The sequence below is a fragment of the Anguilla rostrata genome, chromosome 6 (assembly GCF_018555375.3).
Source record: "Anguilla rostrata isolate EN2019 chromosome 6, ASM1855537v3, whole genome shotgun sequence".
NCBI lineage: Eukaryota > Metazoa > Chordata > Actinopteri > Anguilliformes > Anguillidae > Anguilla > Anguilla rostrata.
Window position 1 is genome coordinate 23,886,392 of NC_057938.1, and position 27,238 is coordinate 23,913,629.

Here is a 27,238-nt window from a genome sequence, read left to right on the forward strand (position 1 = left end):
TTTTTCGGTGAACTTAAATGCCCTCCAGTGGGGCCATAACTTTGGTTACAACCCCATCTTTGAGCCAACCTTCACTGAATATGAAGCCTCTAATCGAGATCTGCTTTTTCCAGCTCTTCAAATACTTCAGTCACAGCTTAAAACCTTTTTTCTCTGATTCGCCATAATTGTAAATACATTTTATAGCACAATGGCAAGTCGTTATGAGAACTCGCTGGCTTTTCGGCTGCGTGCATTCACTCACCATTAGCACAATCATCATGATGAAAAATCCAGTAGCAGCAGGACACATGTTTCCATTCATACATGAGTGTTCACTAAAACTAAACTACTATGTTAGCCTGTTGACATGAGTCTTGTTAACATTAAGCAGGGGCTAATCTTATAGCTGGCCCTCCTCATACAACAATAAAGTGAAGCTGTTTGCCTAGAGCTATGGCATTGATAAGCCAATTTAGATTTTTTTTAATGTTAATGCCAAGACTAGGTAGGTTAATTCTTCATCAGTTGTTGCATAAAACATAACCATACATGTGTACAAAAGCAATATGAAATTGAACAATGAAACCTTTATTTTACATAATAATACCCAGTAGCTCTTTGTTGAGTGGTTAACTGAAAAAAAGAAAACGAATAGGGTGTTTTGTGTCAGGCACTGTCAAGAACATAGAGGAACAGAAAAATAAAGAAAAAATGATAATAAAAAATCTAAGGAAAAAAGTTGTGTAAAATTAATCTTTGGCGATGAAAAGTTAGGGGGCAGTACCAATATTCTTTCAGGGGCCCAGAAATCCTAGCAACGGCCCTGCTTGGGAATGGCTGCCCCCAGTGACACCAACGCTCATTTGAATGGTTATAGTTTAGTTTAATTCATTCAGCATTATTCTGCCAGTACTGTACTGCATATATCAAACAAAAGTGAATGCAATGTAAGTGCATTACATATGGACATACAAACTATTTCAGAATGATTTATTTGGTGATCTGAGGTACTTTTCTGAAAGCTAAAAGGTTATACGATTGTTTCATGCAAAAATAAAAAAGACCGGGTAACTGTAGAAAGTACAAAAAAATGTGTTCAATGATGTGGATCACTGTGTAACAAGTGACTGTGGGATGGGGAGGCTCCTTTTATTTTACTGCTATTTATTGCTCTGAGCTGATAAGGGAGATGTTGGCCAGAAAGGAGTCTGTTGCAGGCACTGACTTTGATATTGCGGAATGTTTGTGGCCCATTTTTTTAAATAAATTGTGTATATTTGCATTATTACCATCCTGTGGGCACTGGTGCCCATACCACTAGGGGGAAGGATGGATAGGCCTACAAAAAGGAAGGACAGAATAAGCAAGTCTGCAGTGGTTTCTATGATGAGATGATTAGAAGCACTATATTTTTCCAGGTAGAAAATTCCTTTGCAGTGCTGGTTACATCATGTACAATCATTGCAAAAAAGACATTGATGTGTGACATCATGGGTAACTCACAACTTTTAGTTTCATGTTATTAAAATGAAATACTTTGGTCGGACTGGCAAAGGTGTGGTTAAATCTCATTTGAATTGAGAGGCTCTAGTGTCTGTAGGGAGGTAATATGAAAGATCTGAATGCATGTAGAGAGCACTGAGAGGGAATTATAGGGAATCTTCCCTCTTTGGCATTTGTGTATATTAGTTCTGTAAAAGGACATGGGAGTGATTAAGTATTATATTTTTATTGTTTTGTTGGAATCTTGAAAATCAGTTCTCAGCCCTTTCTCACAGCAAAGTCACATAGAGGATATTGTATACAAACAAGATATGGGAATCTTGATATACGTGTGATACATGTGCTTGATTCAGATTCTAAAACAAACAACATAATAATTCTAGAGTAAATATATTTTTACGGACTTGTGATAGTTCAGCATATTCTATTATACAGTACATTCTATTGAAGATACTGTAATTTGAAAGTATGTTGAAAACAGACAGAACATTGAGCCTTGAGAGGAACATTAGTGTACCTTGACGGAGCATTACCAGTAATAAAGGCCATTATGATTCAAAACCATAACAGGAAAAATCAGTGTGTTGGCTAGTCAATGCAACACAAACATCATGCTAAATAAAGATCATTTTATGGTTTTGTTCGAGATACCGTTGTCTCTTCACTAAATGATTTTGGTGCTTTTTCATTTTGTTGTCAAATAAAAACCCTGGGTTTTCCAATCAACATATTACATATCAATTCTGTAAATTAATTTGATTTTTGACATTTCAAAAACTGCATTTTTTGGTGGTTTGCTTTCACATAATGGCACACCAACTTGACTCAGCACTACTTGTGTCACTTGACTCAGCATATCCACTTGACCCAGCCCAAATTCATTTTGGATAGATTGCTTTTATAACTGTGACACGTTTAGGGTCCCAGACGCAGTCTTCTTCAAGGCCGCTCTTCACCATCCCACAGTTAGGAGGGCACCAGGCCGTGTCATAACCATGTTCTGTGTGCCAGGTCTTCTGCATGGGGTGCCCTTGATAGTCGATTTTCTTCACTCTGCCAACTCTAACCTTGAGCTTCAGCACGACTCGTTCATGCTCAGGGAGATCCAAGGGGTACCTGCTGGCCTTCTGGAGGTCACGGCTGACATAAACACCCCGTCCAAACATTCCAACATTGGACTGACGAAACCCATTGGCCATAATTTGTTTAGCAGCTTCCTTAGATGTTCCATGGTACATGATGTATGTCTGACCATCTCTGGGTTCTGAGAAGCTTCGCAGACAAGGGTCCGTTGAAGGCTCAAAATCGTCTTCTGCCCACATGGTACAGTTGGGTTTCTGAAATATGACTGGAGTGAGTTCAAATCTTTAGTACATGCCCCAATATAAAAGTGATATACATTGTCAATTTTTAACAGGACATTATAGATATATTGTAAATTACTAACTTGATTTTTTTTTAATTCTGTGAAAATGACGGTGACACCCCTGGGAGGGAGATGCGGAAGTTCCGGGAAACACAATTTACCGCATGGAGAGAGAGAGAGCACACCCACACAAACACAAAATCAAACAAACACCCCTTCACCCTTCCCCCTCATGAGTTTCGGGCAAAAGAAAATATCTAAAACAACAAATTGAAATTGCAATTACAAAATAAAGTAAAACAGAGCAACACCTATCAGTTCCATGCTCATAGCCAGCCTGCTTTCCAGCGAACCAGCTCCTCCTACTTTTCAGTGGCGGTTCACTTTCTTTGGCTCAGATAAACGAAAGTGGAACCAAAATAAAATCAAAATCATAAACACGCTCTCGGTGTGAGCTCCGTGAGCTCTCGGGGTCTCAGCCCCGAACCGTGGAGAGAAACACACCTTCAAGCACCTGGGCTGATTAGTTAACGCAGCCAGTTGTGCGTCGCTCCCTCACCAGACAGACCAAACCAATCCTCTACTCAGGCAAACATAAGCTGCAGACTGTTCCCGCAATGCTCCACACTTAAATAGAGTGTTGCAGGTTAACTGTGTTCTTAATTTTCATTTGCATCTACATTATTTGAGGACGCTTCTCGTTGCACCTCAACTCTGGCTGCCCTCCCCTGACATCCATCCCTCTGACCACACCTCCTTCAAATCCAGCCGTTAAAACCCACCTCTTTCCCCCTACTTTCCCTTTTATTGTTTGTCTTCCCCCCAAATTGTTTTCTTTGTACTCATCTAATTGTTCTATGTTTCATATGTTATATGTATGTATATATGTATGTACCACTTATTGTAAAGCGTCTTTAAGTTCATGAAAATGGTTTTTTTTTAAATAAATGTATTATTATTATTAAATTTATTATTATTATTACATTAGCACATTGTCTTTAAAAAACAAAATCACCTCACCAAACAAACCATACCAAATGTGTTTGCAACAGCTCAATGCTAGATTTCAATACACAAAGAGACATGTATAATTGTTTTTAAAATCTGGTGTTATATATATTTTCAGCCAGGTAACACACACACACACACACACCTCTATTTTCTAAACCCTTGTGTTAAAAGATACAAAAAAAAGTAAAAAAAAAAAAAAAAAAAAGATTCCTTTACATTTTATCCTACAGAACATTCATATACAATTAAGCATAATTCTCACCTTGAGAAAAGAGAGAGAGTTGACTTTTGCGGATCTGTCAATAGAATGCAGTTTTCACCTTATTTTGTCCCAGGTAAACAGAGAACAAATTTCATAGGAGTCTGTGTTTTATAAACTGTGAGACCACACCCCCGTAATGAGGAAGAGGGTTGTCTTTATGTTTTATTGACTTTTCTGTCTGTGTAAGTTTCAGGAGAACTGAGAAATACAGTTATAAGATTTAAGAAATTGGAAAGTTAGTTATTTAAGCCTCAACGTAAAGCCATATTTGATTTTTTTTTTCTATGCACAGATACAGCAGCAACCCTGTCATACATTTGTCTTGTTCTGCTAGTTTCTTATGTTTATTACAATGTGCAAATTACAATGTGACATAGGCCATAAGGAACTGGAAGCAGCTGTCTATGTTAGAACAAACTTTAATCCACATGCTAATTCACAATGTACTGTATCACCTACAAAATTTATGAAAAAGTAGTCTCAGATTTTTTTTTGTGTACAATATTACTCCTACCTAAAAAGTAAACTCTTCTTTTCATCATGTTTTGATATTTGAGTCAGTCTGTAGCAAATATTTTTTATTACAATTTAGACTAACTTTGGTAACAAGAGGGGGAAAGGGAAACTAATCTTAAGTTTCATTTTCTTGTAACTCCGCTTACAATGTCTCCACCCTATGCTAACCCTATGCTCTTTTCAAAGGTAATGTATTTTATGGGTGTGTGCATGTGTGTGTTTGTGTGTGCGTGCTTGCATGTGAAAAAAATGGGAATTTCCTGTTCTTACTGTAGGAATTTCCGAACATGGTAGTGTTGGCTAGTATAATTTAAGGTGACTTATCCTTGTAAGTTAAACAAACAAGGACATGCCAAGAGAGCAGTCTGAGGGGAATTATCTGACATAATCTTTTATGTTGACTACAAAGCAATGGCCTGTGAAAAGATTTTTAAATGACCAATGTGACACAGAAACATGTGCAAGTACAATGTGTAAGTATTTGACAGTGACACAGTTTTTGTTGTTTTGGCTCTGTGCTCCAGTAATGAACATTATGTCAACATGCAGACTGTCAGCTTTAATTTGAGGGCATTTACATCCATATTGGGTAAACTGTGTATGAATGACAGCCCTTATATAGATAATTTATGTGTACATGTATGTGTACATGTGTGTTTTTCAGCATATAAGAACCCCATCTTACTAATAGTTCACTCATCTCTTTATAAAACTTTATCACTGTATCCCTGTATCCCACTGTATCTTCCAGATCAACAGACTGAATATGTTCCAGGTCCTGAAGCTTCCCAGTGTTCAGAAACCCACCACAAGATCTCTTCAGTTCTGTCTCAATGAGGTGCACCTTTCAAAGTACATTCACAGGCATTTTCAAATGAAATATGTTGTTTTATATTTCTTGTCAAAACAAAAAGTTGTAGCTCCTTTAAATTTAGAGTAAGCATGACAGAAATTGCTTGTGTTAAAAAATACAAAAAATGTAAAAAAAATGTTCCTTTACATTTTGACCTACAAAGCATGCATATACAATAAAGCATAAATCTCTGTGGCAAACACGCCTGCCACAGGCCACCGAAGTGGCTTTTCTTGGGGCCCTCCAGCACAGAGACACAGGGAGAAGATGTTAAAACAGTCCACGTTTATTTGCAAGGGTCGGCAAGATGTTATAGCCGAGGAGCAGATGTTAACACACTGTCATGACAGAGAGGCTCCCCTGTGTGGGTGGGGATGGCAGATTTAACCTGTGCGCAGTGATTACCTCACTACGCACAGGTGCAGCCACTCCTGTTCCTGGGTCCAATTAGCCTGGCCAATTATCTAATTATTAACCGATTATCCAATTGGCCAGGTCTAATTAGCTTGACCCAGGCAGGTGTGGCTGCTTAAACCAGCCATCCCCACACCACATACCCCCAACGCCAAACTGAGGCCAGGGAGAATCCCTGGCCGAAGCCTACTCCCCCCCCCAGCACGCCAACCAAGCGAGAAAAAAAAAAAACGAAACAAAAAAACCAAGCGCCCTTAACACTTTAAGGGCCCCGGAACAGTCCAGTGCACAGCCGTGACCCTCCCCCGGATGATGAGGCAGCCCTCCCCCCTCCTCCCTCTCGGAGCGCGGGGATTCCTGGGCTGCTCAGCTGGTTGGTGGGGATGTCACCGGCTTGGGCTGTTCCAGGGGCTGTGGTGGGGTGGTTGGGCTGGTGGGCTGGCTGGGCTGGCTTCCTTGTGGCGCTGGGGACCAGGAACCCTTGCAGGTGTGGTGGCCGCCAGTCGGCTCTGCTGGAAGGCTGGTGCAGGCTTTCCCCTTCACGGGCTCCGGGCAACCCAACCAGGCCAAAACGATGAACTAAAACAACCAACAGACAAGAAAGGAAGCAATACGGCGCGGCCACTGCTTGTGCGCCGCCCGTAGCTGACCCGCCTTCCCGGCCAAGTCCAGCTCACGGCGCGACCACCTCTCGTGCACCGCCCGTAGCTGACCTGCCTTCACGGCCAGGTCCAGCTCCCCAGCGTCCCAGCTGAGGATCGCTTCCTTCCCCTCCGTGGTCATCTCCCGCTCCCGCTTTTGGCCTGGAGGATCCGCCCAAAGCCCTGTCAGGAACACCGCAGCTGTTCCTCCTCCAGTGTGCTTCCTGGCTGGCCCTCCTGTGCCTCTTTCTTGTGCCGGAGAAGCCCCACGTTGGGCGCCACTGTGGCAAACACGCCTGCCACAGGCCACCGAAGTGGCTTTTCTTGGGGCCCTCCAGCACAGAGACACAGGGAGAAGATGTTAAAACAGTCCACGTTTATTTGCAAGGGTCGGCAAGATGTTATAGCCGAGGAGCAGATGTTAACACACTGTCATGACAGAGAGGCTCCCCTGTGTGGGTGGGGATGGCAGATTTAACCTGTGCGCAGTGATTACCTCACTACGCACAGGTGCAGCCACTCCTGTTCCTGGGTCCAATTAGCCTGGCCAATTATCTAATTATTAACCGATTATCCAATTGGCCAGGTCTAATTAGCTTGACCCAGGCAGGTGTGGCTGCTTAAACCAGCCATCCCCACACCACAATCTCACCTTGAGAAAAATGCAAATTAGCTGCAGATCTGTCAATAGAAAGCAGTTTTATCCTCATTTTGTCCCAGGTAAACAGAGAACAAATTTCCTAGGAGTCTGTGTTTTAAAAACTGAGAGAGCATACCCCCATAATGAGGAAGAGGGTTGTCTTTCAATCAATAAATTTTTATTTATATAGCGCTTTTAACAAAGGAGATTTGTCACAAAGCAGCTGTACAGAGAATTGGCCCCCAGAGAGTAAGCCTAGGTGCTACAGTGGCAAGGAAAAACTCCCTGACTGATAACTGGAAGAAACCTTGAGCAGAACCGGACTCAGAGGGGGAACCCATCTGCCGCGGGCAGGCACCGGTTTGTTATGGAAAATCAATAGTGGCAGGAGGTGGGGGTGCACAGCTGGCCTAGCTGGTCTAGGGCTGGAGCTCCGGGCCAGGGGGTGGGTGCTCAGCAAACTTGGGCTACAGCTCCGGGCAGGTGGCCAGAGCCAAGGTAAACGAGAAAAAAAAAAAACCTTGTTAGGGGGTTCAAAATGTAGATTGACAGCACTAGCCGCTCAGTCCACCAGAGACTCTACAGCTACGCCCGCCACCCACTCCTGCCCTTCAAATATAGGAGCGACTAAAAAGATATGTTTTGAGCCTAGCTTTAAATAAGGTGATAGTGTCTGTGCCCCCGATCATGGGCAGGCAACTTGTTCCACCTATAGCTCTACCACCTATAGATTTGAATTATATACAGCAGTAACACCACCGCCACGACCTGTCAGACGGGGAACGTGAGTATAGCTGTAGCTAGGAGGGGTGGATTCATTTAAGGCGATATATCCATTCGTTTTAAGTTTAACCCTCCTGTTATGTTGCTGGTCAAATTGACCCTTTTTAAAGTTTGAAAATCTAGGAAAAATACTATTTTTTCAGTATGAAACTTCTTCTACCCGCCTTAATTAGTGTAATCGACATTTGAAATGAAAATGGTTCATTTCATGTATTTGCAAACCCCCCCTGCATGTTTATATCACAGAGATACTGTTCGGGTCCATTTGACCCAACAGTAAAAGTGGAGGCTAAAAGGGGTCAGAAGCGTCAAATTTAGACCATTTCTTTCTATGCAGATGTGAGACATAAGGTATTTCCTACTCCCTCCCACCTTATTTCGCCCCAATCACACACGCACACACAGACACACACATACATGTTTGTATTGCTATACTTGTGAGGACTTCCCATTGACTTACATTCATTCCGTAACCTCTAACCCTAACCCTAACCCCAACCAATACATGCCTAACCCTAGGTCCTAACCCTAAAACAGCCTCTTGAACTTGTGGGGACCAGCAAAAGGTCCCCACCTTGAGTAATTTTCCTCATCCTTCTATCCTTGTGGGGACATTTGGTTCTCACAAAGATAGTAATACATGCCAATACACACACACACACACACACACACACACATACATACAAACACTCTTTCTCCTTATTATCCATTATCCCTACCTCACCTGTAAAGTGCGAGAAAGTGCAGATATGCCGAACTGTTGGTGATCAAGTATAGGGCCCTTCAATTGTCCAAGTTTGTCTTCACAGACACCACAGCCCTAGTGTCTCATGAGCACTCTCCATAAAAATGCCAAAATCAGCACCAGAGAGGACCAGAAACCAAGCCTGATCCCAGATTACAATGCCACCGAAGGGGGGGTGGAACAACTTGGACAAAGTAACGGGTTCCTACAGCACCAAGCGAATGACTGCGCGCTGGCCTTTAGGCATCTTTTATAACATAATTTATGTATCGGCTTACAATGCATTCATCATCTGGATGGAGATTTTTCCTGAGTGGAATGTGTCAAAGCTGTACAAGGCGTATCTTCCACGAGAAGCTGGGGAAGGCACTTGTGGTACCGCATATACAACGGAGGCAGCACAAGGACCCCAGCCACTGCAGCCACAGTGAGGGAGATCCAGGAGAGGGCTACACCTAGCACACCAGTGCCTGAGGTAAGTAAGCGTGTGTGTGTGTGTGTGTGTGTCAGGGGATCGGGAGGAGCAAAAAGACATAGTAATCATTTCCCTCATCTTTCTAGGTTGCTGCTGGGGGTAGAAGGAAGTGGAAAAGGTGCCAGGTCTGCATGACGTCAAGATGAGCACGACATGTGCAACGTGCAAAATTCATTTGCACAAAGCATACCGTGACGACTTGTCCCTCATGTGCTGTGTAGATACACAGATACACACGCACACACACACTAGTATGCCTGCGTGCAATAAAGAAAACAGCAGACTAAGGCTATGGCAGCATAACTAAGGGAAACAGAGGCTGGGGCCAACGCAGCCATGAGGGCAGGCTTGAGATAGTCATCACCAGACCATGAGCGGTTCAGCTTAACAAAGCATTACCAATGATGATCACATTAGTTTTAAGCCAAGCTTAAGTTACACATAAGATTTCAACTTGGTGAGCAGTAATTAATTAATTTACAAGAGTTGCCTTAGGGGCTAGTGATCTGATATTAATGAATCCAATTTTTAGCTGGGTTTTTAGCTGAGTTTGGTCAGCCGCATTATTAGTAGAATAACAAGCAGATTAGCTATACAAACATCCTTAATGGGCTTCTTAGCAAGGCTTAATTTTGGTCGAGGGACAGACACTATCTCAATAGCATGTAACCTGGGCAGCAGTTTTTGGGAACAAGCCGAAATCTGTGTAAGACAGTAGGTCTGCTGCCTGGCCTTGGTTCTGGTGTGTCAGGAAATGGAATTTCTAAGACTATATGGTATGAATTTCTAAGACTTTTAAATAAAACCTTACAGCTTTGTGGCAACACACAGTAGAGAGCTTCCAGCATTATTTGAAGGGCATGTGTGGCATCAAGACTATGTTGGAAATTTAGGAAATATGTGAATAATCATTCATGGTATGCATAAAATGTTCATAAAATGCAACCGCACTGTTTATTTCACATAATTCACATGAGCTTGTGTTAAAATAATTATACAAAATTCACCCCAACCTCTATTCCACCACTGCAAAAACAGCATTTTGAACAAATAAGAGAAGTGATTCAATTTTAACATGGCTTTAGCATCAATATCTTAAAAGAATTAACATTATATTCAGTATTGAAATATGTGCATTAGCTGGCAGGAATTATGACTGAAAACGAATATTAGTTTTTGACGATGGGGAAGTGTTAATGACCACACGCAACTACAGTGAATTCAAAAGGGGGTATCTTTAAGTTAACCACCAAAGTGGAAACTACTAGGTCTCAGTAAGAGACTTAAGGCAGGGATAACTAAAAGAAATGACTCAACTCCTTAGGGAGAATATCCCAACACAAAGTAAATGTCCCAGCAGGAGAACAAATTTAAGGTGTAAGGAGTGAGTAGAATTTACTGCAGTGCAGTCTGGAGAAAAGCAAAAGAAAAGGTGCCTCGTAAAGAGGAAGGCAAAAAAAAGGCATATTAAGGAAAATAAGGAATAAAGCTAAGTGACTAGTAGGACCAAAGTCTTACTACTAGTCAAAACAAAAAGCTATATTCAAAATCCTATACCTTTTTCCTTACCACACTTTTCTCTAAGAGAGCTTTTCACTGTTAGCGGCTTTCGTGTAACGCGAGTAGAACAGAGCTCACATGAGCGTATATAAGCTCTCTCAATCAGGTGCAAACAATCAGTAGAAATCACAGGGAATCTCGGAGCGCCCTCAGGCAGCTCTGAAGATTACCACACTCAGTTCCCTGAATAAGCACTCAGTTGCCTCTACAGGGATACTGAGTAGCCAATTAGCATGAAAAGGCGTCGATTAGCACAAACCACAACGCCGAGTAGCAAACGGAATATGGAACCATGACAAATTTGGGTTGAATGCACTTTACTCCAGAATTTTGATATGGGATACGAAGTAAAAAATAAGGGAGCTGAGCTGATAAGGGAACAAGTGGCGTTTTTGGCCAGAAAGGTGTCTACTGCAGGCACCGACCTCACATTTTCAGCGTGTTTACGGCCCATTTTAAAATAAATTGTGGATATTTGCTTAATTACCATTCTGTGGGTACCGGAGCCCGTACCACTAGGGTGTAGGAGGGATAGCACTACTAAAAAGGGAGGATGGAAGAAGCAGGTCTGCAGTGCTTTCTATGATTAGATTAGAAGCACTATTTTTTTAAGTAGGACTTTCCATTGCAGTGCTGGTTACATCATACTGTATAATCATTGCAAAACAGACCTTGATGTGTGACATCATGGGTACCTCACAACTTTCAGATAAAATGAAATCCTATGGCCAGACTTTTACTGGCAAAGGTGTGGTTAACTCTCATTTGTATGGAGAGGCTCTGTGATGTTATTCTAATGTCTGTATGGAAGTAATATGGAAAATCTGAATGCATGTAGAGAGCACTGAGAGTGAATTATAGGGAATCTTCCCCCTTTGACATTCGTGTATATTAGTTTTGTAGAAGGACAGGGGAGTGATTAAGTATTATATTTGTATTGTTTTCTTGCAATCTTGAAGATTAGTTCACAGCCCTTTTTGACTGCAAAGTCACATAGAGGAGATAGTATACAACCAGGATATATAGGATATATCTTGATTCATATGTGATATCTGCTTGATTCATATTCTAAAACAGACAAAATGATAATTCTAGAGTAAATTTATTTTTACAGACTTGTGATAGTTCAGCATATTTTATTATACAGTACATTCTCTTGAAGATACTAGAATTTGAAAGTATGTCAAAAACAGGCAGAACATTGAGCCTTGAGAGGAATCTTAAAGAGAAATATTTGTGTAGGTTGATGGAGCATTACCAGTAATAAAGGTCATTATGATACAAAATCATAACAGGAACAATCAATGGCTAGTCAATGCAACACAAACATCATGCTAAATAAAGATAATTTAATAGTTTTGTGAGAGAAAAGAGCAGGCCATTTGTTCCAGATAACGTTGTCTCTTCCCTAAATGATTTTGGTGCTTTTTCATTGTGTTGTCAAATAAAAACCCTGGGTTTTCCAACCAACATATTACATATCAATTCTGTAAATTCATTTGATTTTTGATGACATTTTAAAAATAATAAAAAGTAAAATAAATGCGAATAAATGTGTGTCCTTTAAATAAAATATACAGTTTACAGTTCAAAAACTGTATTTTTTGGTGGTGTGTTTTCACATAATGGCACACCAACTTGACTCAGCGCTACTTGTGTCACTTGACTCAGCATATCCACTTGACCCAGCACTACTTGGTTTTGGATAGATTGCTTTTATAACTGTGACACGTTTAGGGTCCCAGACGCAGTCTTCTTCAAGGCCGCTCTTCACCATCCCACAGTTAGGAGGGCACCAGGCCGTGTCATAACCATGTTCTGTGTGCCAGGTCTTCTGCATGGGGTGCCCTTGATAGTCGATTTTCTTCACTTTGCCAACTCTAACCTTGAGCTTCAGCACGACTCGTTCATGCTCAAGGAGCTCCAAGGGGTACCGGCTGGCCTTCTGGAGGTCACGGCTGACATAAACACCCCGTCCAAACATGCCAAAATTGGACTGACGAAACCCATTGGCCATAATTTGTTTAGCAGCCTCCTTAGATGTTCCATGGTACATGATGTATGTCTGACCATCTTTAGGTTCTGAGAAGCTTCGCAGACAAGGGTCCGTTGAAGGCTCAAAATCGTCTTCTGCCCACATGGTACAGTTGGGTTTCTGAAATATGACTGGAGTGAGTTCAAATCTTTAGTACATGCCCCAATATAAAAGTGATATACATTGTCAATTTTTAACAGGACATTATAGATATATTCTAAATTACGAAGTAGATTTTTTTTTAATTCTGTGAAAATGACGGTGACACCCCTGGGAGGGAGATGCGGAAGTTCCGGGAAACACAATTTACCGCATGGAGAGAGAGAGTGCACACCCACACAAACACAAAATCAAACAAACACCCCTTCACCCTTTCCCCCTCACGAGTTTTGGGCAAAAGCAATTATCTAAAACAACAAATTGAAATAACAATTACAAAATAAAGTAAAACAGAGCAACACCTATCAGCTCCCTGCTCATAGCCAGCCTGCTTTCCAGCGAACCAGCTCTTCCTACTTTTCAGTGGCGGTTCACTTTCTTTGGCTCAGATAAACGAAAGTGGAACCAAAATAAAATCAAAATCATAAGCGCGCTCTCGGTGGGAGCTCCCGGTCTCAGCCCCGAACCGTGGAGAGAAACACACCTTCAAGCACCTGGGCTGATTAGTTAACGCAACTCAAGTGCGTGTACTCTCTCCACCAGCCAAGACCGAGACCAATCCGCTACTCAGGCAAACGTAAGTAATAAGCCACAGACTGATTCCTGCAATACTCCACTACTTAAATAGAGATTTTGCAGGGTAACTGTGTTTTAATTTTCATTTGCATTTACATTAGCACATTGTCTTTAAAAAACAAAATCACCACACCAAACAAACCATACCAAATGTGTTTGTAACAGCTCAATGCTAGATTTCAATACACATTTCAAATGTATAATTGTTTTAAAAATCTGGTGTTAAATATATATTTTCAGCCAGGTAGCACACACAAACACACACACGCCTCTATTTTCTAAACACTTGTGTTAAAAGATACAAAAAATGCAAAAAAAAAAAAAAAGATTCCTTTACATTTTGACCTACAAAACATTCATATACAATTAAGCATAAGTCTCACCTTGAGAAAAATGCAAGTTGGCTTCTGCTGATATGTCAGTAGAAAGCAGTTTTAACGTTATTTTGTTCCAGTTAAACAGAGGCAAATTTCCTAGGTGTCTGTGTTTTATAAACTGTGAGACCACACCCCCGTAATGAGGAAGAGGGTTGTCTTTATGTTTTATTGACTTGTTTGTCTGTATCAGTTTCAGGAGAACTGGGAAATACGGTTATAAGATTTAAGAAATTGGAAAGTTAGTTATTTAAGCCTCAATGTAAAGCCATATTTGATATTTCTTTTTTTTCTATGCACAGATACAGCAGCAACCCTGTCATACATTTTTATTGTTCTGCTAGTTTCTTGTGTTGATTACAATGTACAAATTACAATGTGACATAGGCCATAAGGATATATTTTTATTTTTTGTACAATTTTAGTCCTACCTAAAAAGTGAATTGCTATTTTCTTCATGTTTTGCAGTTTGAGATCAGTGTGAGCAAAGATTTTTTTTATTAAAACTGAGACCGGGTCACAGGAGGGAGAAAGAGAAACTAATCTTAAGTTTCATTTTCCTGTAACTCCGCTTAATGCTAATAACACCATATGCTAAAAATACTCTTTGGGTGTGCCCATGTTGTCGTGTCTAGGAAACGACAGAGTTCCACGCCAATCGCCAATCTGTAGAAAACAATTTCAGGAGGGAAAAGACACAACAGCAGCAAGCTCTTCAGAAAGTTTAGACTTTATTGCACAGGTGCACAAAGCCGGATCAATTCAGGGGAATTGAACCTCGATTGTCAGTTTTGCATACATTTTATACACAATTTGTGCCCACAACCCCCCTTTAACACATTTCTAAAAATATCAGCCATCTGGTCTTGTCTGGCACAGTAAGGAGTTTCACTTTCCTGTTCGTGGGTCAACTTGACCTTTTTGGCATAAAGATGATTTTCGGTCCTTATGATGTTCTTAATGTATCAATAATTATTCTTATCATAGTGGACAGGTGCCCCAAAACTGATTTTTAGTTCTATTGATGTCTTTAATTAGTCTATTGATTTTCTTAATTAATCTTCATCAGTGGACAGGTACCCCAATTTTCCCTTACTTTGTACTTTCCCACTTACGCATACACCACGTCATTGCTGTCTGTATTTTTCCAATTTTCCCTTACTCTGTACTTTTTCACTATGCATACACGTCATTGCTTTCTGTATTTTTCCATTACACATACAAGTTCATAGAGTTTATAGCCTCCTGTACTTTTTCTTTTTATTCAGGTTACACAGGGGTCACTGTAAAGTATTAGTTTTCTAAGTTTTCTAGCATATTTCTATTGGGTAATAACGTTTTGTTAGTTTTTTGGATTATATTTTTAGTAATATATGATTAGCTTTTGGTTAGTGTTATCTGCTGGAATTATTATTCGATTAGTGTTTTCTGCTTAATGAGTAAGTATGATTTTTCTTAAGCCTTCTGCGTTTGCCTTTTTTCTACAGTGGATACTGTGGTTTCTTGCGTTACCATAAGCTTTGCTGCAACTACTGATATAGAGTTATTGGATTACATATTGATTATATTAGTATATAGTTATACATGTGATATATGAGTGTATATAATTTTTATCATGAAGCATTGAGAGTTTGGAGGAAACAGTCTGATCAACATTGACAGGAATACCCTTTAACAAAAAAACTTTAACATATGACGTCATCACACTCATGGGGAGTCTCAAAATTCTCCTACAATGTGTGTGTACGTTTGTGCGTGTGTGCATGCATGGGAAACAAATCGGAATTTCCTGTTCTTACTGCAGGAATTTACAGACATGGCAGTGTCTGCGAGACATCCACGATACGCCTCCAAAATACGTGATGTACCAGATGCTTCTTTTCACATTGTAGACTACAGCTAACCTTGCATAAAATGAAGTCAGAGGAAGACCTTCCATATAGTCATGGATATGCAGCCCACAGGAACCCAAATGACCAGCAGAAGTTGCTGGACGGCAATGAAATGACCTCTGACTGAGGGAACCCTCCTATACCCTGGGCGATGCAATCGGCAGTGGGCCATTAGCAAAATATTCAGAAGTTGCATGTTGAAAACAGAAGAGTTAAGTGCATTTTCCTCCTTAGCGACTGTTGCTCTTGTTGTTATGTACAACAAAAGAAAATAGAGAAAGCTAGCAGAATCTGCTGGAAGGTATTCCTACAAAAAAATCGTTTTTGTAAGTGTAATCTTTTAAATAATCCCTCGGAAAGTAGTTTGGGTCAATACAATCGTAAATAATATATAAAATAGGAAAAACATCAAACTGTGAAAATGATGAAAAATGATTATGCCTCTTCTTGTACAGGGGTAAGTTTGTTTTATGGTGAGGCAATCTTACACCTTACTTCCACAGAGTTGGAGAAGGTAATAGATAATTCACATTTCCTTTGGACTTCAGACTCCATTTATAAAGTGCTGGAAAAGCTAGCCATTAGCTACCAAATAGTGGTTGGAATAACACTACTATGGCAAGGTTTGAAAACATTATCCCAAGAAGCACTCACTAATGTCACCTATGTTTATAAAACTAGTTTGACCTAATGTTGGTCAAACTTTTACTACCTGTAGGGCTCTGTCACATTTACATAACACGCTAGTTTGTTTGATTCCATCCAAGACAGTGGGGTTCATCCTAACACCACAGCCTGAAACAAGTTAGCCACACATCAGCTCTTATGCCAGTTTAGACTTGTTTTACTGTAGAGGATATTAGCCCCTCCTAAAATCAAATGGTTTCTGTTTAATTTGAGATTAGGGCAATTGTGGCTAACGTTAACAGTTAAATCAGGGCCAGAAGAATAAGGGTGTTGTAGGAAAAGGTTTAATTTCCCAACTACACATGCAGACTCCCTCCCCATGAGTGTCCCATATGGGTTCCAGGATTTAATAGTCATATGAATTGGGGTCTTGTTGTTTCAACAGTCGTTTCTGTCCCCAGATTGAACTGCCCATTTATGTTTATCAGAGCAGTATTGTCTACTTGCTTATTTTTATTTACCTTTGGCATGGAACACATCTGCCGATCCAAGAATGGTAACTTTGTTCCTCCAGCACGCTGTTCAGCACCTGAATGACCGGCGCCCAATGAAGTGCTATTAAAAGTATTGTCGGACCTAGAACCACACAAATTTAATTCACTGCAATTGTGTGATGGAGATTATAAAGCCTTTAGCGTGTGGATGAATAATTGTGGATGCTGTAGTTATTGAAATGATGGCTTTGACAAAGAAATCGGCAACAACGTATTTTCAGGTTTTCATAGAAACTGAGACTTTGTATAAACTGAATGGAGCAGCTACATGGCAACTGCATGAAATGTAACTCATTTGTGCGTGTGTGGTCCCCACAACCACCAAAGCTGCATCTTCTTTGTGGAATTGATAAGAGGAGAGTGATGGTGTGTAGGCACTGGAAAAAAGTGCACTTCAAGGAGAAGGGAGGGAGAAATGTGCTGAATTATTTTTGGCTGAAGAAATAACTATTTTTTAAAAATTTCACTACTTTTTCCATTTTGTGTTTTGTCATTTTTGCACTTTTCTCAGCGATCCTGCAGCATGCCTCGATTCCTTTTGCCTTGGCCTTTATAACAAAGCTGCTATAATTTAAAAATACACTTTTTTAAATAATTAAAACATACACTGAATTTGATTCAGTCATGTCCTTTATTTCAAGAAAACAGTTTTGTAATATGTGGTTTCGTAAACTTTATGAAATAAGGTCATTGCCGGTGCAGAAATCAATGCTGTAATTCAGGACATCAGCGTGGCAGTAGTAGGTAGCAAAACAGGTTGTTGGCTAATTACACACCCAGCACTGGCTTAAGTTGTCATGGTTCTGTATTTTCTGTTTCTGTTTTTCCCCTTTTGGCAGCCAGATGGCGGCACTTCAGTTTTGTGTTTCAGTTCGTTCTCCCTCGCTGTGTTAATTGTATTATTGGTTTTAACATTACATTACATTTATTTGGCAGACTTTTTTATCCAAAGCGACATACAAAAAGTGCATTTCATGGTCATAGACAACTACTAAACACAGGTTCAATAAGATACAATACTTATTTTGTACAACTATTTCTAACCAAGTACACAGTTTAGTTCATACAGTGAACACTATTCTGACCTAACCTCTGCAAAGCCAACTAGGCTAGAAGAATAAGCTACAGTATTAGGACAAATGAAAATTACCAAAAAGTGCTGGGGTGGGGCAACATGTAACAAGTGTCATAAAAGGGGGGGGGGGTGAATTTAGAGTGAAATATACAGTGTGGTGGTAGTTAGTCTAGGTATAGTCTGAAGAGATGAGTCTTCAGGCCATGGCGGAAGATGGGTAGTGAGGGGGAGGTTCGGAGAGGGACGGGGAGTTCGTTCCACCACTGGGGAGCTAGGGTGGAGAAGCTCTGTGATCCCTTTGGTCAGGGGGGAGGGGTTACAAGGCGCCCTGCTGCCGCAGAGCGGAGTGGTCGAGCAGGCACATAGGATCGAATTATGTCCTGCAAGTAGATGGGGGCTGTCCTGTTGGCTGCAGTGTAGGCAAGGGTCAGGGCTTTGAACCGGATCCTGGCAGCGACCGGTAGCCAGTGGAGTGATCGCAGCAGAGGAGTGACGTGGGAGAATTTGGGAAGGTTTTTAATTATTCTATCATTGTTCCCACCTGTGTCTTGTTATCCCCTCCTTTTCTGGTTTGATTGTTCTTTGAGTTCACTTGTGTCTTGTTACCCTTGTCTATTTAAGTTCTTTGTTTCCTGACTCGGGTGCTGGTTCCTTGCGTTTCATGTGTGTTTCTGCCTGCCTGTGGTTTGGACCTGCTTGTGTTTCTGCCTGCTTGTTTTCTGCCCTGCCTGTATTCGGCCTGCCTGTTTCTGTTCACTGTTTCTGTCCTTGTCATTTGTTTTGTTCCAAGTTTTTTTTTTTTCTAGTGTTTGAGTTTATGGTTTTGCATGTAGTGGCCTCTTTTTGGTTCCCTGTTTTGTTTATTGTTAATAGTAAAGTCTTTGTTTAAACTTTCCTTTTGTTTTTTCCACTCCGCGCCTGGGTCCTACCCTCCCGTACGTGACAAAAGCGTCTCTAAAATATCTGACCTGCCCCCCAACAAGTGTTTCCCCCAAGCACATTTTTAGCATAGTAGGCAATGTTGTGCCTTCCCATCACTCTAGACTGATCCATGTGCAGGAGCATGCCTTTACAAAACACAACTTGGGGAAGTTTGAGTAAGTAAAATCATAGCTGAAAATGCATTCCACTCAGGGAAGCCTTTTGGTTGTTTTCTTTAATTTATCTGAGCTTATGCAAATCAAACATACAGGTAATGTGGTGCTTCAATAAAGAGGGGAGAAAAAGTATTAACAAACCAAAAACAAAATATTTTAGCCTTACATTCTGTAGTTCATTTCATTAGGAGCTCATAGTATACAGTTGTTCATAATGAAGATAAGGAACAATTTTGTGAATTATATAAGCATTTTCAGTTTATAATTGACTTTGTTGTCCCTCAGGTAGGGGTGGTGGTTTGCTTCATGCAGTATTTACTGTGAATTTCAGGGTAGGAATGAGTAACTGTTTTGATTTATTAGAACATTTGCCTATGTTTGAAAATTGATTTGACTGTTTATCTCAGTGTAATAAAAGCGAACATCAAACATATATGTCATTGTTAAGCACAGCTTTAAAAAGCAAATTACCTGTTGATGAACTGATGTATTATTGATGTCATTATAAAACCCTGCTTAATGCTTTAATATCTCAACAATAGCAATGCAAGTAATTGTAAAACATGGATTTTTGGCATTTTATACGGCTTTGGGTTAAACTCTGCTCTAAAGTTTTAGCCTCCCCACTTCTGTTTTTTTTTTTACCCAGATATAAATAAAAAATAATTTTTTTGGTTGAACAAATACAGATACAAATACAAATAGTGGTATCTCCCTTCACCCCTAGAAAAGCACACAATAGGCCCACTTTATACTTTCAAAGTATCGAGTGGTGGGCCATCGGCTTTCCAACTCAGTTCTGAAGCTGTAAGCAACTATCTCACAAAATTTGGATGCTGCAATCCAACTGGGAAAAACTGATGGAAATGCAAAGAGAAAGCTATTGCAAATGGAATGCCATTAGCCGATACATTTCCAGAGCATTTCTCAGTGAGGGAGATATGATTGACTATTTATTGTCTTTCTCAGAAAGTGCTAAATTAAACGCAATTCTAAAAACCACCACATCTCACCACATATATAAGCCATTTTCGTTTCATCTCCAACACCAGGGAGACGAAAGCCATACATCCTGTTCCTCTCTTCAGCACAGAGCGGAGAGAAAGGAATCCAGCCCTCCTCATTGCAGAGGAGAGGAGTCCCATGTTTCAATTTTGTCCACTCATCGCCAGGTAAGAGTCCGGTGCTGAGCGCCATATACCCCATCACCAGGAGAAATGCAGTATGCTTCACAGATGACCCTGGCCGAAACCCTCTGTTTCCACAGGCATATTGCACTTCACATAGATAGTACCCCATCTCATACGCTGACTTCATGCTTCATAAATGTCATAAATGTCATGCTTCGTAAAAGGCAACTTAACAACTTATGCACATGTTATGCCAAATGTGATATCCCCAACAATGTCACCAGGCTAATGGAAAAATGAAGGAAAGTACAACTCTGGTAGGGGTGGAAAGTCACAACCTGTTAAAACCATTATACTGTATATATTTCCCATTTTTGAGCATACAATATATCTCAATACCTGGGTTTATGAAGGTTTTTTACTTTTAATTATCAAGCAAATACTTTTGGAGGACACTGTATATTCTACCAATTAAAACTCAGGCTTAAATAGTTACCATTGAAAACAACACAGCAAATTTGACATTCCTGATAACGACCCATTATCTGTCACGTCGCCTGTCGCGCCTTCACCTCGTAGATCTTTTATTTTTGTACGATCTTTGGAGGCGTGGTTTGTCAGTGACATTTCTCAGCTGTTACAGGTTTCTCACTCAGCAGGAATTTGCACGCCCTCACTCATTGCTGTAATTGTGTGCACCTGTTTCCACTGTTTATATTCCCTGTTCACCAGTCACTCAGTGCGAGATTGTTTACCGAGTTTACTGAGCCAGTCAAGAGGTTGTTCCTGCTATTCTGATTGTCTGTTCGTTTTGATCCTTGCCTGTATCCTGAACACCGATTTCTGCCTGCCCGTTTCCGGACCAGCCTGCCTCGTTTTGACCCTGATTCTTCGCCTGCCATTTATATACCTTTGCCTCGTTCTGCCCTGTACACCGACCTTCGCCTGTTACTGGACTACGGATCTGCTGCTGCCCCTTTCGTACTGTTGCTCCGCTGCTTGATTTCCTGGTTTACGAACTTAATCTGGATTTTTATTACGAGACCTGTTATTCCCTTTTGTACTGTGCGTCGCCGATTTCCTGGATCACGAACTGTTGCCCGTTAAACTAAGTGTGCTTATAATGAATCGGATATTTATTTCGGGGATAACTTCAGTTTCCGTCTGCATTTGGGTCCTGAACTCTCCAGTTCACCTCAGCTACCTTTCCTGCAGTTTCAATTAGGCTACTTCATGGAAAATTTTATATAAATATTAGCAGAATGTGTTCACTACCCAGCTCCATTTCATAACTTTTTATGATTTGTAATACTAAATTTTATTACCTATACTGTCTTAATTTGTCAATACAAGAATTAAATAAAATATTATTAGATATATTATGATATATTTACAGTGCCTTTGGGAAGTATTCAGACCCCTTCACTTTTTTTTTTTTTTCTCATTTTGTTAATCTATCTACACACAATGCTCCATAATGATAAATTGAAAACGGGTTTTCAGAGGTTTTTGCTAATTTATTGAAAATAAAAAATTTAAATCATTTACATTACATACAGTATTCAGACCCTTTGCTATGACACTCAAAATTGAGCTCAGGTGCATCCTTTTTCCATTGATCATAATTGAGATATTTATACAATGTGATGGGAGTCAACCTGTGGTAAATTAATTTGATTGGGCATGATTTGGAAAGGCAAACACCTGTCTATACAAGGTCCCACAGTTGACAGTACATGTCAGAGCAAAAACCAAGCCATGAAGTTGAAGAAATTGTCCATAGACCTCTGAGACGGGATTGTTTGGAGGTACAGATCTGGGGAAAAAATCTGCAGCATTGAAGGTCCTTAAGAACACAGTAGCCTCCATCATTCTTAAATGGAAGAAGTTTAGAACCACCAGGACTCTTCCTAGAGCTGGTTGCCCAGACAAACTGAGCAATCAGGGTATGAAGAGCCTTGGTCAGGGAGACTAAGAACCCGATGGCCTCTCTGCCATGATGGTGGCAGCATCATGCTGAGGGGATGTTTTTCAGTGGCAGGAACTTGGAATCTAGTCAGGATCAATGGAAAGATGAATGGAGCAAAGTACAGAGAGATGCTTCATGAAAACCTGCGCCACAGTGCTCAAGACTCAGACTGGGGCAAAGGTTCACCTTCCAACAGGACAACAACCCTAAGCACACAAAGTCTGTGAATGTCCTTGAGTGGCCCAGCCAAAGCCCAGATTTGAACCCAATCGAACATCTCTGGAGAGATCTGAAAATAGCTGTGCAGCAATGCTCCCCATCCAACCTGACAGAGCTTGAGAGGATCTGCAGAGAAGAATGGGAGAAATACCCCAAATACAGGTGCGCCAAGCTTGTAGCGTCATACCCAAGAAGACTCGAGGCAGTAATCACTTCCAAAGGTGCCTCAACAAAGTACTGAGTAAAGGGTATGAATACTTATGTAAATGTGATCTTTCAGTTTTTTATTTTTTAATAAATTTGCAAAATTTTCTAAGCCTGTTTTTGCTTTGTCATTATGGAATATTGGGTGTAGATTGATGAGAATAAAAATGAACTTAATCTATTGTTATAAGTATGTAAAGTAACAAATGTGGAAAAAGTAAAGGGGTCTGAATACTTTCTGATGGCACTATACATACTAATAAAATTAAACCCATTCCTCCTGTGTTTTGGGCTTGTGAAACCTGTGATTTTTCTCTCTTTGGCTGCCTAAAATCAGCACAGCTTCCTTTTTTGAAAAATGTTTCATCAATATTGACTCAAGATCTCGGTGGTAAGTCTGTTTGCGTCCATGATTCAGCTTGTTCTGTGTTTTACTAAGTAAACATTGATATAGATAACACACAGTCCCACTTTCTTTACTGATAAGAAGAAATCATAAACATACACTATTATACAACTATTTATTTGCTGAATTCAAAAGTTTAAAATAAAAATTAAACAGTAGATGTGCCAGGTGCAAAAATGTAGGCACCCTTCAATTTGATGAATTAATACACTAATAGGAATACTGTAAAATTTACAGTAACTTGCTGGAAACTGTTAACTTGGAAGTTGCTGTAATATACAGTACTGTGCAAAAGTCTTAGGCACCCTAGATTTTTAAATATAATATATATTTGGTCTTAGATGTTTATTTTTTGTTTTCTGCATTAGTGTGTCAGTAGAAAAGAGCAAATTTGAGATTTCCAAACATGAATTTTCCAAAAAATGAAATTTTACAGATACATTTTTGTATTTCGTTAAATAGAGTAATATTTTAAGTAACAGACTACTTTTCAGATAAAAAGGGTCTCTGGAATTACCTGGAGAGCCAGGAGCAAGCGAAACAGCCAACATCTGCAGAAGAATTGTGGCAAGTTCTCCAAAATGCTTGGAACGACCTACCAGTCGATTTTCTTACAAAACTGCAGGACAGTGTACCTAAGAGAATTGATGTGGTTTTAAACGCAAAGGGTGGTCACACAAAACATTGATTTTAGTTTGTTTTTAACTATTTACAGCTCTTCATATTATTTTTTGATATTTATAACCTTTCATTTCATTATTTTTGAAAGCATCTTAGCTGTACAGCATTTTTTTTACAGGTGCCTATGACTTTTGCACAGTACTGTATTTCCTGATATGTTTACTGTAATAATACTACTTAAAGTAGATGGGTATTAAAGCAACTTACAAGCTAATTTCAGCTAGAAAGTTACTATACATTTTACAGTACTGCTATTAGAGATGCACAATTATTTTAAATTTACTTAAATACATCAATTATCTTATCCACTTACTCCTAGTCAGGGTCACAGGACCTGGAGCCTATCCCACAATGCATTAGGTGACAGGCAGGAATACACTGTGGACAGGTCACCAAATCCATTGCAGAGCACATATAGTAGTACAAGTTCAAAGCGATCTAGAGACATTTGAAGAAGCAGAGTTCAACCATTGTTCAGAATCTGCTTCAGTCTCTGCTGGTTGCCCCCCACTCCTCTTTTGTCAAAGATGAGATTACTCTGCCCTTCAGGGCTTCAGGTGTGGCACACTGAATTTCATCCAAAATGGTTTTGTCTTGGTGGCTGCGGAGCCACGTCCACAAGTAGGCCATGTCGCTGTCACAGTGCCAGGGGTTAAGGGAGAGGTCCAGGCCCTGGCCGCTGCTAGCACCCAGTGCAGGCAGGTCATCCAGAAAGTCGGGGGGCAGGTTGCGCAAGCGGTTCTGGCTCAGGTTCAGGACGTCAAGGCGAGAGAGACCCTGAAAAATGTTGGAGGAAAGCTTCTCCAGTCTGTTCTCCTGGAGGAACAAGTGGGTGAGGTTTAAGGTGTGCTGGAAGGAGGAGGGGTGCAGCCAGCTCAGTTTGTTCCCCTCCAGATGAAGTCGTTCCAGGTGAGTTAGTGGGTGCAGGGTGGCAGCAGGGATTTTCTCCAGCTGGTTGTTGCTCAGATGAAGCGTTTTCAACTGGGGCAAGTTATGCAGCAGGGCAGTGGGCAGGACCATCAGGCGGTTTGATGCCAGGTCCAGCCAGGTAAGGCTACTGTTAGGCAGGAGCCAGTGGGCATCAGCCGTGGAAAGCTTGTTATCTCTGAGCACCAGGTTGAGCAGTGGGGCGTGGCTGAACACGCCTGGAGGCAGCTGCTGCAACTGGTTGCCCGTGAGGTCCAGGGTGTGCAGGTGGGGAAGGCCACTCAGCAGATCTGCTGGCAGCTCATACAGCTTGTTTCCTGATAGGTGGAGCTCCTGCAGGTGGGGTGTGGCCTGCAGGTGCTGGGCTGAAATAGAGCTCATGTTGGTGAACTCAATGGACAGGGAAGTGGTATTGGCTGGGAGACCACTATCAGGAAAATGTGAAAGGGAGGGGCTGGTGCAGACCACCTGAGTGGTATTGGTAGAAAAGTAGCAGGTGCACAGATCTGGACAGGATAGGACACCATGGCAACAACAGCTGACCAGCACTGTCAAGGTGAATAGGTACCAGGTGCCCATTGCTGAAGAGTGGGAGGACTGAAATGAGACAACATCATATACAATAACATCATATACTCTCTTAATGTCCATCCAAAATCTAAAATTAATTAAAAACATTTTTTTTAACATTTTTTTTTAAATGCAGCGAATCAAAAATTGTAATTAAAACAGTTACATAAAAACAAGAAATACTGAATGGAAATACTTTGTTCTCAGTATTCTTCATCCATCCATTATCTATGCCCGCTTATTCCTGGCCATGTTCAACGGAGGTGACAGTTTGCAAGTTAATTGTCAGGTACGCACACCATTCACTCATACTTAGTGGCAATTTAGAATCTCCAAATAATCTAGCCTGCATGTCTTTGGACTGTGTTAAGGAACTGGAGTACTCAGAAGAAACCCACGCAGACATGGGGAGAACGTAAAGTTCACGGCCAGGATTTGAACCAGGCTACCTACTGTACCACCATGCCGCCCCAATGTTCTTCATAACTGACGTTTTGCAAACAAATAATTTTTATACATGCTTATGGAAGCATCTGCATTTGTTATGTTTCTTCATTTATTCAGGTTTTCACTCTCATTTGTGATCCATGTGCGTATATATATATACATATATATATATATATGTATATATATATATATATATATATATATATATATATCAACAAAACTTGTTCACTACAATGGCCATTACAACCCAGCTCATTCCCTCAAATTTTGCATGTGATTTTTAATATTAAATTGTAAATTGTTTCTGGTTTCTGTTAATTGTGCACAACATTAAAAGTGTATTATTATTATTATTATTATTATTATTATTATTATTAGTAGTAGTAGTAGTAGTAGTAGTATACCATAGATATTGCATATGTATGCATATTGATAAAATAAAATCCCATACCTTCTGTCTTTTGAACTTCTGGAAATCTGTACTTTTTTCCTCTCTTTGGTTGCTTTATATCTGTGCAAGAAGAGCTTCTTTCAAAACTGTTTAAACACTATCGACGGGAAATCTGGCTGCTCACCCTGTGTTTTCCCATGATTCAGTGCAGTGATACACTAAATAAACAGTGCCTCGGGTACAGAGAACACACAGTCCCCATTACTTTATTGATAAGAATAACCCATTCTGCAATGTACTGTTGCAAAAGCAAATACAAAAAGAAGTTAATAAAAATATACTCGAAGCAGGTTGGTGATACACAGTGTCTGTTAATATTAGCATGTCTGACTCCATTCTGTTGATGAGTTATTAATAAATGTCTAGATAATACATACACTGTCTAGATTCAAAGACACATATGAGTAGATGTATTACTGATGTTTCAGTACAGCCAACATCATACTTCTCCACAGTGCTGAGTACTTGAAACTTTATATTCTGGTTGCTCATTCTGTCTGAAAATATTTCTGAAGAGATAGAGAGGTAATCATGACTTCAATATTACAAATTTTGTTGAATCTCTACATGAAAAAAGTCAACAGAACCTTTGTAGGGTACAAACTTAAAAGTTATGTGTCTGCCATTTCTAAAGTAGGCTATAATTACTATGTATTTACTGAAAATAAACAGTTAAAAACATAAATGTAAGCAAAAGTTAGGCACCTAGTGAGCTAAATTTTAAAGGTTGTTGACTGTTCGCAAAATAATTACGGACGTCTCCGTAGAGCAATTGAACTGGGCTTATTTTTACAAATCGGACACATACAAATAATTTGAAACCATTTGGCAACTCTATTTGCTAACAATGTTGAGGCGGGAGTAGGCCTACTTCTCCACTAAAATTTTAAAGAAAAATGGTCATTTCAGGGGGTGATACTGGGGAGATTCTGACAACGTTATCATTTTCTTTGTTGTCAACGATCATGAAATTTATCTAAGCTAGTGTTACCCAATCCCAACTAACAGTTATAGTCTACAGTTTCACTTGTATGTATGTGTGCACATCTCTCTCCAGATTTATTTACCTGGTTCTTACATTTATATGCATTATT

General features: G+C 40.2%; 2 protein-coding genes across 3 annotated transcripts; both read right to left on the reverse strand.

The window, feature by feature from the left end:
- Window positions 1-1,695: 1,695 nt before the first annotated feature.
- On the reverse strand, window positions 1,696-13,666 carry LOC135256886 (uncharacterized). The gene is made up of 4 exons (XM_064339134.1): window positions 13,248-13,666; window positions 12,447-12,917; window positions 11,897-11,906; window positions 1,696-2,757 (listed from the first exon to the last, which is right to left on the reverse strand). Exons 1-4 carry the CDS (start codon window positions 13,264-13,266, stop codon window positions 2,364-2,366), a joined length of 894 nt encoding a protein of 297 aa, XP_064195204.1. The 5' UTR covers window positions 13,267-13,666; the 3' UTR covers window positions 1,696-2,363.
- Window positions 13,667-23,169: 9,503 nt separating this feature from the next.
- Window positions 23,170-26,271, reverse strand: LOC135256885 (leucine-rich alpha-2-glycoprotein-like). Of its 2 annotated transcripts, none has more exons than XM_064339132.1 (2): window positions 26,145-26,271; window positions 23,170-25,273 (listed from the first exon to the last, which is right to left on the reverse strand). In XM_064339132.1, exon 2 carries the CDS (start codon window positions 25,253-25,255, stop codon window positions 24,236-24,238), a length of 1,020 nt encoding a protein of 339 aa, XP_064195202.1. In that variant the 5' UTR covers window positions 25,256-25,273; window positions 26,145-26,271; the 3' UTR covers window positions 23,170-24,235. The 2 variants fall into 2 exon arrangements, with proteins under 2 accessions (XP_064195202.1, XP_064195203.1); XM_064339133.1 differs by having other exon boundaries at window positions 23,170-25,257; window positions 26,145-26,267.
- Window positions 26,272-27,238: the final 967 nt, after the last annotated feature.

Excerpts from the sequence above, each read along its gene's own strand:
- LOC135256885 (XM_064339132.1), bottom strand. The coding sequence starts at position 25,255 with ATGGGCACCTGGTACCTATTCACCTTGACAGTGCTGGTCAGCTGTTGT.